The 15445-nt window shown below is 42.0% G+C and overlaps 1 protein-coding gene across 4 annotated transcripts in view; it reads left to right on the forward strand.

Moving 5' to 3' along the window:
- LOC124721874 (sarcolemmal membrane-associated protein-like) overlaps window positions 1-15445 on the forward strand; it is a 351987-nt gene that overhangs the window by 272610 nt on the left and 63932 nt on the right. For all 4 annotated transcript variants that reach the window (XR_007006401.1, XM_047247014.1, XM_047247016.1 and 1 more), the window contains 2 exons: window positions 7422-7599; window positions 9335-9530. Coding sequence is in view for 3 of the 4 variants with exons in the window: in XM_047247014.1 (XP_047102970.1) it covers window positions 7422-7599; window positions 9335-9530 (374 nt within the window). In the remaining variant the exon portion in view is untranslated. The remainder of the gene's footprint in view (window positions 1-7421; window positions 7600-9334; window positions 9531-15445) is intronic.

The raw sequence follows: 15445 nt of genomic DNA on the forward strand, positions 1-15445 counted from the left end.
TGAGTAATAAAAGACTGCACTACATCACACATGCACAATAACTTTGTGGCCAGTCGATGAGTATGTGAAGATCAAATGAAATTGTATGGTTCCAAAGACGTTTCAGAGTCTCTAACATCTATGAAGTCTATATGCAGACTGAAGCAATGAATGGAAATTTATACCAGGGCCAGGATTCGAACCCAGGTCTGCTGCTCATGAGGCAGATGCACTGAACACTACGCCACCCGGGCACAGTGACTTTGATTTGGCAGGCAGGATGGGCAGAAATGTGCAGTTGTTTGCTCATGGTGCTGTGGTGTATAGTAAGGTGTTGAAGTTAAGTGACTGTAGGAAGATACAAGATGACTTAGACAAAATTTGTAGTTGGTGTGATGGAATGGCAGTTGGCTCTAAATGTAGAAAAATGTAAGTTAATGCAGATGTGTAGGAAAAACAAACCCGTAATGTTCAGTTGCAGCATTAATAGTGTCCTGTTTGTCACTGTCACACCGTTTAAATATCTGGGCGTAACTTTGCCAAGTGATATGAAGTGGAATGAGCATGTGAGAATTGTGGTAGGGGGAGACGAATGGTCAACTTTGGTTTATTTGAAGAATTTTAGGAAAGTGTAGTTCTGTAAAGAAGACAGCATATTGGATGCTAGTGCAACCTATTCTTGAGTACTGCTTGAGTGTTTGGGATCGACAGCAGGTCTGACTGAAAGAAGATATCGAAACAATTCAGTGGCAGGCTGCTAGATTTGTTACCGGTAGGTTCAACCAACATGCAGTTATGGAGATGCTTCAGGAATTCAAAAGGAAATCCCTGGAGGGAAGGCGGAGTTCTTTTCGAGGAACACTATTGAGAAAATTTAGAGAACTGGTATTTGAAGCTGTATGCGTAACAATTCTAGCACATTTCTCATAAGGACCTCCTGCACCATATGGTGGCTTGCAGAGTATGTATGTAGATGTAAAATTTAGCTACAATGTGCAGCAGAAAGTGACTTAATTAAACTTTGTAAAGGTGAAAGTACTTACACGTCATCTTCATTGATTTCAGCCGTATTTAATTTGCACTGAAAATGCATACAGTACTTCCATCAGCAGCAAATAAATACACAGTTTCAACAGTTTGACAGTTACACTTTGAACGACAGTGCACTGAAAGCATACACAATAATTTGATATATCAAGTGGCTTCAGCATATCTGCGATTTGGTTTTGTATGCTATATACATTAAGAGCAGTGAACATACCCCTATCGTCCTTCCATTTCACTGTGAACATGTCACCTTTTTACCTATATAGCATATTGTCCCACCATTCCACAATTCTGTAGCAACTAAATGCTGCCAACATACATACCACAAAGATAAAGTACAATAACTTAGGCCTCATACACAGCATACAGATACTCATTTTTCCCTCAATTTGTGAGTGGTACAGGATACATTCGACCATGCACCTTGTGGTGGCTTGTGGAGTATGTGTGTAGATGTAGACGTATGTGTAAATGTGGAGGGTAATTTTGATCTGCGAAGATTCTTGGCATATTTGGAGAGGGAATGCTTGTCACTGCAGATGTGACAGCCATACATGAGTAGACTGTATGGAAGGGACTTCTTGGTGTGGAATGGGTGGCAGCTATCAAAATGGAGGTGGTGCTGGTGGCTGGTAGGTGTGATGAGTTATTGTTCTTAGTCTATACCAGATTTTCCATTAGACAATGGATGAGGATTTATTTGTGTCTCACTTTAATATTAATGCACTGGCTTTCACTCCTTGATAAGTGCAGAAAGAACAGCTTTCTATAGAGAGTGCCAAATATTTTGTACCCTAAAAAATTTTGATGATAGGTGATTAAGACATATGTAGACTGTATTTGTGACTGCAGACTCTGCCAGTGGAAAGCTCTCACTGCACTTAATTCAGAATTTTATGCAAGTGTATCTGTGTAAGCTAATGCCAGCAGATTGTCTTACAGTACCAGATTGAACTGTAATGCACTCTGTCATTGATGTCATCGATGGCTCACTGTTAAAAGGTACCTACACCTCTTCAAATTCTTATTACTCTTTTAAAGCAGCCTTCTATTATCTGTAACACACTTTCAACCCCTATAACAGTTGTCAGTGGTTCATTTGTGTGACCATCCTCGCCATAAACATCATGTAATTCATTGATGAATGTACAATTATTGTTTAGCAGTAGTATAAGGGCTGATGAAAAAGTTTCCATTCAAAGATCGTACAATCCAGAATCAGTATACAAATCAGGCAAAAATCGTCATGAGCATTGAGGCAATTATCCAACTGATGCACCTGATCGAAAATATCCATTTGGTAAATCACTGTCCTGCTGCATAAAAAAAGTCTGTAACTGCCTGCCTGACATACTCGTCAGACAGTAATTCTTTTCTTAGACCTTTCAAGGCCTTTGACTAAAGGCATGAGAATGACATGAGAAGAGATAAGGACTAGAGGGATGAGGGGGTACTAAAGTGTCTCCTACTTCAGTTGGCTTAACTTCTGCATTATGATGTTTCTAACATGGGGACATGCATTATCATGAAGTACAAAGCACCCATTGTACAATTATTTTAACAGTCATTCTCCATTCTCATGATTGTTTTTAAGTCATTCTCCATTTTTCTGATGGATGTCTAGTGGCGTTTGACCTTCAGCAGCCAAGAAAAGAATAACAGCAAAATGTTGCACTAATCTCATGGCCTCATATTGGTGTTTATATACCAGTGATCTCTATACTACCTGGATGTTGAACTTCAGCTATCTGATCGTGCCAGTCATAGATGCTCATATTTCGTTTCTTGCCAAACTACAACATGGCTGCTAGGAAATGTCACTAGAACACGAAAAGAAAATACTTTTCAATTCCACTCCCTCATCAGCCTATTACATCATATTTTGACATAAAGTTCAAAACAAGAAATCAGTCTGCAATTCTTTGTCACATGCAGACCAATGGAAATTTGTTTGCCAAACTAAGATATGGCGGACGACGCACAGCACGTGATTTGCAGACGCGCTGCAGTTCTATATTCAGGAGACCAGACTTCTACATCCAGTTTATATAGAGGTCACTGTTATATACCCACATCAAAGTCGCACTAAGGTGTATACACTGCAACAATGCCCACAAACTGAAACTTTTTGATTGCAATGTAGATTGCGGTGTCACCTACACACAGCGAGACTGAATGTCAGGGAGAGTGCTGACAACAGCATTCCAAATATATTCTCAATCTGATAGGATTATCATTGTTATCCACAAAAAATGAGAATCACCAATGCCATCTGCCTATGGTTCAATGTGATGGTATGGATCTCTTCCCTGTATCTTCAAAGCTAGCTTAAAGCATAAAGAACACCATCTTACCTACAGGGATTCCCATTTGAGTTCACGAAGCATGTATGTAATACTTACATGTTGATTGAACCTACAGGTAACAAGTCTACCAGAAAGCCTACCACTGGTGAAGACCACAGAAATGATTTATTTGAGGAAATCAAAATTTTCACCAATGGTGATTGATAATAGATCTGGGGATTGTATACAAACACTAGCAAACTGATAGTAGATCTGTGGATAGTACACAAACACTAGCAAACCCGGCAATTCTTTGCAGTAGCTAATTACGTATTGGAACTGAATATACATCTTAATTTCTTACTCCTACACCGTCTCTATCCATTCTCTCCATTCTCTTTGCTCATTTACAATGCTATGCCATATGTGGGCTATTGAACTTGTCATTCAGTTTTCTATTTTAAGAGCTTTAAAATCTATTTGTAAATGCCTGTCTTATACTGTATGAATGGTCAATCAGTTATGTATAATTACTTTAGGTGTGGGCTGTCTCAGTTTTAAAATTATCTGTGTATAAATTGCATTTAAAATTTTATTTAAGGGGAAAGAATATGCAGGGTAGTCATCAACAGTCTGAAAAGCTTCGATGAGCGCATCATGCGCTACAGTCTTTCGGATATAAAACCCAATAACTTGAGACAAATGAGATTGTTCTGATCCCCAAATTTAAATAAAATGTCAGTATATTATCTATATTTTATTCACTGCAACGTGTGAGCTAAAATCAACCATATACAAAGTTTATGTAGTGCGTTTTCACTTCTGCAAAATCTTTGATATCGCACAATGTTTTTGCTTAATGTGACACAGCATGGTAACTAATGTATATAGCAAAAAGTAATCCAGTCCCATATCAAGCAAGATAACAAACTGTAAGTCATGCAAAGATCCAATTTTTTACCTAATAGTTTTTGAAAAATTGGTGATTAGTATTTTATGTTGGCTGGAATGCTCCCCCTCCCTCTCTCCCCCTCCCTCTCTCCCCCTCCCTCCCTATCTCCCCCACCCTCCCTATCTCCCCCTCCCTCCCTCCCTCCCCATCTCCCCCACCCTCCCTCCCTCCCCCACCCTCCCTATCTCCCCCTCCCCCTCCCCTATCTCCCCCTCCCTCCCTATCTCCCCCTCCCTCCCTCCCTATCTCCCCCTCCCTCCCTATCTCCCCCCCCCTCCCTCCCTCCCTATCTCCCCCTCCCTCCCTCCCTATCTCCCCCCTCCCTCCCTCCCTCCCTATCTCCCCCTCCCTCCCCTCCCTATCTCCCCCTCCCTCCCTCCCTATCTCCCCCTCCCTCCCTCCCTATCTCCCCCTCCCTCCCTCCCTATCTCCCCCTCCCTCCCTCCCTATCTCCCCCTCCCTCCCTCCCTATCTCCCCCTCCCTCCCTCCCTATCTCCCCCTCCCTCCCTATCTCCCCCTCCCTCTCCCTCCCTATCTCCCCCTCCCTCTCCCTCCCTATCTCCCCCTCCCCCTCCCTCCCTATCTCCCCCTCCCTCCCTCCCTATCTCCCCCTCCCTCCCTCCCTATCTCCCCCTCCCTCCCTCCCTCCCTATCTCCCCCTCCCTCCCTCCCTCCCTCCCTCCCTATCTCCCCCTCCCTCCCTCCCTCCCTATCTCCCCCTCCCTCCCTCCCTCCCTCCCCTATCTCCCCCTCCCTCCCTCCCTCCCTCTCTATCTCCCCCTCCCTCCCTCCCTCCCTCTCTATCTCCCCCTCCCTCCCTCCCTCCCTCCCTATCTCCCCCTCCCTCCCTCCCTCCCTCCCTATCTCCCCCTCCCTCCCTCCCTCCCTCCCTATCTCCCCCTCCCTCCCTCCCTCCCTCCCTCTCTATCTCCCCCTCCCTCCCTCCCTCCCTATCTCCCCCTCCCTCCCTCCCTCCCTCCCTATCCCTCCCTCCCTCCCTATCTCCTCCCTCCCCCTCCCTCCCTCCCACCCCATCTCCCCCTCCCTCCCTCCCACCCCATCTCCCCCTCCCTCCCTCCCACCCCATCTCCCCCTCCCTCCCTCCCTCCCTATCTCCCCCTCCCTCCCTCCCTCCCTATCTCCCCCTCCATCCCTCCCTATCTCCCCATCCCTCCCTCCCTCCCTATCTCCCCCTCCATCCCTCCCCTATCTCCCCATCCCTCCCTCCCTATCTCCCATCCCTCCCCCCGTCCCTCTCGCTCGCCCCGTCCCCCCCACTCCCCCCCCCGCCCCCCCCACTCCCCCCCTGTCTCCCTCCCTCTCTCCCGCTCCCTCCCCCCTCCCCCCACACACAGGTACCAGCATGTAGTGAGCAGTACAGCCATAACAAAAGCCACCTCAACACTTAATGCAAGGAGCATGGCCCGTAGCAGCAAAACCATTGACAGAGCATTGTTTAAAAATGTGAAGTAAATTGGTCACAAACTTTTTGATATTTTTGGTAACAACATCAAATAGCATCTTGTTTTCATGTAGTAGTGTAGATTGGAATGAAAAAATCTTGTCTTGGTATTCTCTGTGTTTGATTATATGCTGAAATACGTGGACAGAGTTATAATAAATGGCCTCCTGCAGATGCAAAATTTTAACTCTCCCTGACCTTTGCAAAATGACATGAAAGAAGATAAATATTGATACTAAGACTAGAACAAACTGTCAGAGAAATGCAGCCTGCTGCCCAAGGCATGCTATGTTACTTTGTTTAGTAAATAGTGACTGAAAGTGCAAACTGTATTTAATTTGTTATGATTTGGATGTAAACGTATGAACTGTCAGATTTGTTATTAATCATGTCTCATCAGGGAATAGTGTAATAGGTCATTCTACATCACGCCTACATCAGGTATGTTCCTTTCTGTTTGAACACTGCTGCATTATGGTTTATTGGCTCACACACACCATGTACCTATGTGCACTGATAGTACTTTCACATAGACAATTTCAGATAGTTTGCAGTGAAAGTTTTCAATGTGATTATATTTGAAAGTGTATCTGAAGCTAGGTTGTATTCTGCTCTCTCTTTTGACTGATTTGTTTGTTGGTAGTAGTCATTTTCTGATTTTATAGTTGTTCATAAATGTCCATAAAAATTCACCATGTCACAGTTGCCTGGCTGAGACTTTGCATCATCTTTACTCATATAGTATCTTTGCCACACTTAAAATGTTGTAACCACAACAGGAAAGGGCCGTGGGTTTGCCGCAAACGAAACGCGGCGGGATCAAATGGGGAGCGGCCCGTGAACAAACAAGACGGACGAACGGAAATGGAAGGACAACAGACAACCGAACAAGACACCAAGATCTACAACAAAGTATTAAGCAATGGGGGTCACAAGAGATAACCTCACAAAATCAAAACAACGTCCACTCCGTAAATGGGAAGTAAGCACAAGCAACGTAAAAACAATGTCTGTAAAAAGAGATATCAACTGACTCAACGCGAATACCGGACTGCTTCACTGAGTGAGAGGCAGCCACCTAAATACACAACAGGGTATGTCGCTATTGGCTGCTGGGACCATGTGCTCCACAGTGGCTCTCACACGTTAGACTCAGGGCCAGGAGCGCGCGCAGCCATGGCTTAAGGCGCGACTGCTGCAGAGACCTCTAGTGATCATAGAATTCTGTGCCGTCTGGCGCGGATTCGAAACCCTCGGTGCTCAGTACCAGATAAAATTTCTGGGTTTCAATGCATGAGCCACGTATCATTAGCAGCCACATTCTGCTCATTGTGGTAATATTCATGTGTTGTTTTTAAAGTTGTCATACACACCAGTATTCCCCCATCATGTAATAGGATATCTTGTTTGAACAAAACCACATTTGTTTTGGCCAAAGTTGGTGATAAACAATGGCAAATACGAGATGGAGAAAAGAAGGCAGTGTACATTCTTAGCTGTTTAAAATATATAATCATATTTATCTTTGACAAGGTGCATATAAATTCATGAATTTATGTCAGTGAAAGGTTGCTACAACCTGAAAATGTGTGTTGTGTGTTAATTCTTGTTCAATGTTCTTTCTCCTACAATGTCTTTGCTTTCAGCTGAATATGTAACATAATGATGGGTTTTTATTTTTGCCAATTTATTCAGGTGTATCAGTTCATGGCTGAAAATAAATCTGACACTGTGGGAAAGTTACATGAAACTATAAAGCGACTGACATTTGCAAGAGATCAGCTGCAACTGGAAGTTCATAAACTGGAGGAAAAGCTCCAAGTGGAAGTAGCAGCTTCTCGTCATCATAGTGATGAGTCAGAGCGCTTGCGAAGTAAGTAGACCACTTTGACAGTCAAACCATCTTACCTCTGTCTCTGTTATTATGTGTAATTGACAGGAAGGTGTAGCTCTATACTCGTGAATGGCTTTTGAAGAGAATACACTCTTATCCCCTTAGATGGAAAAGTTTGTCTATGCTGAACTAATTCCCATTCCCAGTCATAGTATGCATTAAAGTACTAGTTCTTTTGGGACAGTTTTGTGTAATACACATTTGTGGGTGAACGAATAATTTGTCATATCTACAAGGGATGAGACGAGCTTTGGATCTGATTTGATCTGGGAGGTAGGAGGAGAAAATATGATAATGTTTGATGACAGCAAGGCATAAAATATGGTGAATTTGATGTATAAGAAAGCTAGAGCAACAGTGACAAAATTGGTTAGGAACTGTGCAAAAAATGGTTAAGGAAGAGGTTGTTGACCTTACTACAACAAGATAGATTATGAAAATCCTGTCAGTGGAAGTATGGTAAACAACCATAATAGGCATTAGGAGGGTGTTTTGGGAAGTATGTGGAAGTTTGGGGGGGGGGGGGGTTGGGGGGGGGGGGGGGGGTGGGGGGGGAGTTCAATATGAGAAATGATTGATATAAAATGTTTTGGTTGGATTTAGGGATTGAAGCTTGTATTGGGATCATGTTGGAGTTGTAGACTGGGATCTCTGCAGCAATGCATTTATCAGATAGCTGGCATTATCAGTCCAATAGTTAATAACTACAGTTCATCAATGCAGTGGAACGTAGCTTTCTCCAGGGGAGAATGGTCAGATCTGGATATGTTTTGAAGTTACATATTGTAGCCCTTGCAGCCATCATAAAATTAGTGTCACATGAAATTTTGTTGTGGAATATTGTCAAGATTATGAGATTTTGAACATGTAATTAATTACTAGCTGCAATACATCACACGTGTACACTAACTTAAAACTGGCAATATTAGGATGGCTACAGTGATCTAGCATACACCTAATCATAAAGAGTACATATATAGCAGAGGTATATGGGTCTTTGAAGTACAGACTCGTCTGTGTACACAGGTTTATGCCTTCAGAAAGCTCTAATAACTCAAAGTTTTAATCGCTATTTGCACTGGATGTGTGTGTGTGTGTGTGTGTGTGTGTGTGTGTGTGTGTGTGTTATCACACGGACCCTGTGCATCGAAGGCATTAATATTGAAAGCTGGTTCACTTATATAGAAAGCAGGACAGGTCATAATGTGTTGTTTAGAAACTCAGCCTGTACTGATGAGGTGCGTTTAACTACGTCTTGTGGACGAAATGTGGTTCATTATTTCTTTCTAGCTGTTTCTTTACTAACCAAAGTTGGTTACATACCATCTTTAGATTTTGAAGTTAGAAATGCCACAGCCCTGTACATAAAACTGCATAGTAAATATTACTATGTGTAATGTTCGTAGTGACCCACTATATATCATTTTCCGTAATATTGATAAATAAAGGATAATATGAGTAACTATATCGAGGCTGTGAAAAAGCACTATGTATATTTCTTCATTTTCATTTTCACTTTGTCATATGTGTTTACTTATTTATGTTAAGCATTCAGAACAACTTGATGAATGAGAATTATAAATAGGCCATTCTGTAATACCATACAGTAAAAAAAAGTAAATTCTGAGAATAAAATAAAGACAGTTCTAATCTCTCTATGAAAAAGAAGTCAGTAAACTTAGCATTTTTTCAAGTTGTATTATTTTTGTTTCAGAGCAACTTGTGGAAGTGCAGCAGTGTGTGAAGCAAGGACATAATGAGGCAGAAAAAATGAAGGATAGGCTGAATGCTCTTCAGGCTGAATTAGATGCACGTATAAATAGTGCAGAACTAATGTCTGACAATAAAGATAAAGAGGAGGTTCAGCAGCTATCCAACCGCTGCATGATCCTGGAAGCTGAAAATCTCAGGTCAATAAGTCCATGAGGTGTCATGATGGTAACATACTAAACTTGCTTTCAGGAGAGTATATAGCTGACTTCTGTATCTGTTTGGAGCCTATGCTCCATCTCTAATGACATTAATCATTCACAAGCCATTAATCCTTCCTTCCTTCCTTCCTCACCTTCATGTATCTCATGTAATGGACTTTGGTAATGTGGAAAGAAGTCAAGGCTGTTAATACAACAAAATTATTTAATATTATAAAATGTTATTGTGTTGCAGTGCTAGTGTTAATTATAAAGTAACCAGAAATATTATACTGAGAGTCACTATGAAAGAGAATAATTTGCAATACAGAATTTCTTTAATTTTAACTCGGCAATTTTACCCTTGTAAGATACTTAACATACAATGGTGGTTTGGTACAGGCATGAGTAGACATGTATTTGACTTATTTGTGCACTGATAGATGTTAATGCCTTCAAGTCTTTGTAGAGGTTCTTCTTGATTCTATATTTCATTCATGATATTACAGTAATTTTTGAGAAAAGAGCAATGTTGGTAACAACAAACGAAATTAATGAATATGTATGTGGGGGTACAAATAGGCTTAGATGATGTCAGTAATACACCATTTTATTTCCCAAGTTTATACACAGGGCACTTACAACTAGCTGTCCAGCACTGTTACCAATGAGGTACAGACTGGTCTTCCTGCAGGTAGTCTGCCATAGTACCAGGTACATACCTGCCCTAATGTTGCCAGTTCCCCAGTGTGGAGTATGTGATGTTCAGTTCACCATATATGCTTGTGAAATAATTGTCAAGAGACACAGTTTTTTTTTGCAGAGATCTCTGCAGATGTTCTTAGAATGTACTTAGAATGTATGATCCGTGTAAGACACTTTCCTTAAGAAAAAATATTTCTGTAACTCCTTAGTCAGTGGAAACTTGCACTGGAAACTATTTCCTTCATTTTTCGAATGTAGATGAACTAAAGTATTTCATTAATTATAGTGGGAGTTTTTCAGGTACATTATTGTTCTATTCATAATCCCAAAAATTTATTCTGCCTGCTTCTTGTGTGTCACTGTTTAAGCAGACTATTTTATAGCTTGTGGAATTCCTTGAGAAACAATGAACTGTATTTACTAAATTTTGTCACAGTTTTGATCTGAACTATCTGTTGTTTTCAAACTTTCCACTAGCTGCCACTCCAGTAAGAGGCCTGGTACTACATTTTAGTCCTGTACTCGAATCATCAGCAGCAAAAAGAACAAATTTTTCTCTTATGACATTGCAGTTGGAATGGCAGCTTTAAACTCGCTGCTCAGATGTGTAGCTCTCAAAGAAAGTATACAACAAAGATTCACTGGGATGCAGATGCAGGGGCAGAGATGGGGGTGATCCAAACAAAAGTGTGTTCACTGTTTGTAATTCAATAATTTCAAAAGAAAGCTACTATCTCAAGCAGAAGTTTAGTGTAACTTTTAAATTTTTCGTGAGTAGGCACTTCGCACTACATTTATGGTAGAGGTGGTGTGGTGTACCAGTACAGTGGAAGACCATCAAGTAGCAACAATGACTGAGGTGAGGTTACCATTTATGGAACTCGGGCTGTATTGAAGTCATATTGGAAGTACGAGAACAGTCACGAGATGTAACGGTAATGGCAGAGTAACTTTGGAAGACATCAAATAATTGCCCATATTGGTGAAAATTTCAAAGTTGACATAAGTGTTAAGGATATGCAGAAGGCAAGATCCAGCTAAACTTCCTCACTCACCCCTCTTCCCTGTTGAATCGCAACTCTTTTTGTATGTGCATGGCGAGCATGCCATTGTTGTACTTTTTCCTTTCCTGTGCCATTTTTTAAATAGAAAAGTGCAAGCAATGGAGGGAATGTTGCCCACTACTGACAAGGAAGACTTCCATTGTACCCCCCTCAGATTTAGTGGTAAGATGGCGCAGTGGATAGCCCATCAAACACTGAACACAAAGCAAGCATGAAAACAGGAAGAAGGTGTACTGAATTGTGGGGGGAAAAAAGCAAAATAGAAACAGTGAACAGTCCAAGCCTCAGAATTTTAATATGGAGGGAAAAGGGATTGCCGCGCTGTCACGGTTAAGTGGTCATGGTGCTGGACTGTAAAGTGTACAAGCCATTTTCAAACCTTCTTCGGGCCATTTTTCTATTTCCACACTATTATGAACTGTCCATCCCATCATTGAAATGTTTGTTCTCTTTCCATAGTCTTGGTAGTTGTCATACTATACATTGGTTATAGAATATGAGCCCTGTGGTAAGAATATGTTATTGTTGCAAGCAAACTTAATGCATAGTGAGAGCAGGTGAGATACCTCATACTTGGCTCATAAAAATGAAAACAACAAAGAAACAGGTGTGAACTATGTTACAATAAAGGAATTCAAGAGTCAAAACTTCCAAAAGGGAACACAACTTCAAAAACACTAAAAACATATGTTTTGACAGAGCACAGGTAAACTGTGTGATTGTGAAACAGTTGCATTAATTTGTTGCAGCTTACGTGACAAACTATTATGTTTTCATTCCCTTGGGAGTGATCACATTCACATTCATACAAACACCCAACTCTGGCGAGGAGCCATATATCACTCACTTATGAGGCATACAAGTTGTTGCGTCAGTAAGAGATTCCCTTCATATGACACACGTTCTGTCACTAATGCCGTGTATGACGCACCCAACTTTTTTTCAGTTTAGGATTCGGTTCACTTGCCACCTTGTCATCAAACATTTGCTGTTCCCATTCAAAAGAGATTTCCTTTCGGCTGCTAATAGAGTAGTTCTGCAGAATCTGCCAGGCACTTTATTGTGAATTGCAGAGTAATCATGTAGATGTAGAATCGACTGTCATTATAGGTCCCTTTCTTACACCTTGCTGTTGCAAAACGATGTTACATCAGAATATTGACACAAACTTGAATGCAACTAAAAACGGAAAAAAAGGCACGAGGGAGGTTTGAACACGGCTCACCTGCCTGATAGTCCATCACCGTGACCACTTACTCACGATGCAGCTGCCCTGTCGAGCCCTCTTTATTGCATTTCATGCCCTTGGACCATTCACTGTTTCTATTTTGCTTTTTTTCAAAATTCTTTAGACCCCCTTCCTGTTTTCATGCTTGATGTGTGTTCAGTTTTTGGTGGGCTGTCCACTGAGCCCTCTTACCACTAAATCTGAGGGGGGTGTGATGGGGAGCTTCCCTTGTCAGTATGGTAGCCAGTCCATATGAGTGAGTTGGAAGGTACCCATACAGTTGCAAGCCCCGTGACTATGCAGGGAATGCAGTATTGATGCCCGAGGTATTGCCTCTCGGGATCATGATGAGTAATAGGTGCCTGTCCATTTGGGGCCACCGAGATTGTTATGGCTCGGTGGTAGCCATGAAGTAGAGCCATTGTTTGGACTGTGCACCATCATGGTATATATCACGTTCAGTCAAATCTGAAGTTACCATCCAGTATGCATGAGGCTCTGGCAATCCCTTCAGACTAACCTGACTGATTCAGTGCAGACCATTACAATCCCAAGAACTTTCCCTCCATGGCCACTCCAGGAGACAAAAGCAAAATCAAGCAAACTGCAGAAACCTATTCCCCTCAGTGCCTTGTTTGCACCTGGACTGATGGAGGGTCCTTTCTATCTACTAAACCTATGCATTGGGAGAAAACTCCTCCCTCAGTAAACTATGAAGTGAAGTGAAGTGCTTGTCTTAAATTGAAACGACAAATCCTGCCCAGTCCTGTTACCCTCTTGCAAGAAATTTGGTGACCTATCTGTTGCTGTAGCACCCCATAAGAGCCTGAACATGGCACAGGGTTTAATTTTTACCCAGGACTTACACTGTAGAGGAATGAGGAATTGTGCAAAAACTTGGATTAGCAAGGAGGCGCACTTTATATCATGTACTTAGAGTCCTGCCAGACAACTATGTTGTCACTAGAGAATTCATCCTCACTATTGAGAGGGGATTGACTTCCTAAGAATGCTAATATCTGGTATACTGTAGTTATGCAAAGCCACGTTTCCCACCCTCAATGCAGTGCTTTAACCCGTTAAGTGGGTAGTTTGTGCACGTGCGCCTCTTCCGCAGTGGGTAAGATGCACCAGCATGTGGTGGTGCTGCGTAGTGTTCTTGCGCATAAAAGTTTTCCTTCACGTTTTCGTTGTTGAATTTAAATTGATATTGGATGGAAATGAATAAAATATATTGCAGAAGTTAACAAAACTATATTTTTACAATATTACAAGTCATTTTCAGTGTGAAATGCTTCAAAACAAGGTGCTGCACACAACAAAACTTCACATTCTGCGCACCGGTATGAAGTCTCTTTGCGAAGGCCTTTTCTCGTGCACACCACACACCTCCTTGTTGGTCTTTCCTTCATTGTGGGTGGCAGAAGGTCTGGAAAATGCCTGGCTGTAAGGTGTGTTGCTTTCGGTGTTCGAGGTGGGTGTCCTACTGATGTCCCTTGTTGTGGTGAAGATATGGTCAGCTGTTCGCCAAGACTAATTGTGAAGCTCATTCTACTTTGTTTGCCACCATGCTTCTTGTACAGAATGTATGCATTGAACCATGCAATGTCCAACAAGTGACGGAAACGATTCTGATAATATTTTTTCAGTCTGCATCCTGGCCATCTGGTAGCTTTGTAACAGAATCGCACGCCCTCCCCCCCCCCCCCCCCCCCCCCCCATATTCTTGTTATAGTCAGCAAAAACATGCGGCTTTTGAAGGGTTCCATTCTTCGAGTTTACATTTAAAAATGTATCGTCACAGAAGGTGCTGACCATAAAAACGTCTCTTTTGTCCTTCCATTTCATTACCATCTGCTTGCGTCTGTACCCTGTTATATACTCTCCTTTCTTCAGTTTTTCCTTTTTTACGTAGTCAGCGAACCCCTCCCTGTCTTGCCACATTGTGCCGACAATGTTGGTGTTATTGCTGGTTAGTTTATCCACCAAATCTGGACTGGTGTACCAGTTGTCAAGATAAATTCAGTGGTCTTTCCTGAGTAGATCGCGTTCAAGCTCCAGAACAATTCGAGAGGTTATCTTTTCAACTGGATGGTGTCTACCACAATTACTGTCCTATCAGTGTGAACAATATAGTCCCATACGTACCTGGAGCTGCTGTCACAGAGTTCGTACAATTTTATGCCAAATCTGCTACGCTTTGATGTTATATATTGCCTCCCTCCAAGCCTTCATTTCTGTAGCAACGACAATTCATCAGTGGTGATGTTCCTTTCTGGTGCGCATACTAATCTGAATTTACGCCGCTGATGCTCCATAATGGGGTGAATTTTGAACAGTTTTCTGCTGATAGTGCCTAGTGGGTCATACAAGGTATTGTCAGCAAAGTGGAGGAATTTTAATAAGAGATGAAACTGCTTTTCACTCATCAGTTTCCTGAAGAACTCATGTGTAGTGTCCTGCCAACTGCAAACCCTGGGGTGTACTGGTAAATTGGAATGAGAAGCTAGGAACTGTTCTGCATATAAGTTTGTCTGTTTAGCTATTATTGTGCACAAAGCATCATCCACAAAACAACTCATCATATCACATTGTTTCAGAGGCACAACTATAACACTACTACCACTGAACAATTATTGATTACAAACTGAATAGCATGCACAAATGCTCTAGGTACCGTCTTCTGCAGTAGTGTCTTGTTGTCAGATGTTTCTGAATTGAAGTCACTTTCACTAGCCTCAGCATCCGTGTCTTGAAAAACTTTCAGAACTGTCACTGAAATTATCATCACTTTCTAGAAGCAGCTGCTCCTCCTAGAGAAGCTATTACATACAACAGTCTCTTCATTCGTTTTGCAGCATTTCAGCTCTACTGGTAGCAATCTTTGTCTATTCAACATCTGTCAATGGTGTTGCACT

This window comes from Schistocerca piceifrons, chromosome X, assembly GCF_021461385.2.
Source record: "Schistocerca piceifrons isolate TAMUIC-IGC-003096 chromosome X, iqSchPice1.1, whole genome shotgun sequence".
In the NCBI taxonomy this organism is placed as follows: Eukaryota; Metazoa; Arthropoda; class Insecta; order Orthoptera; family Acrididae; genus Schistocerca; species Schistocerca piceifrons.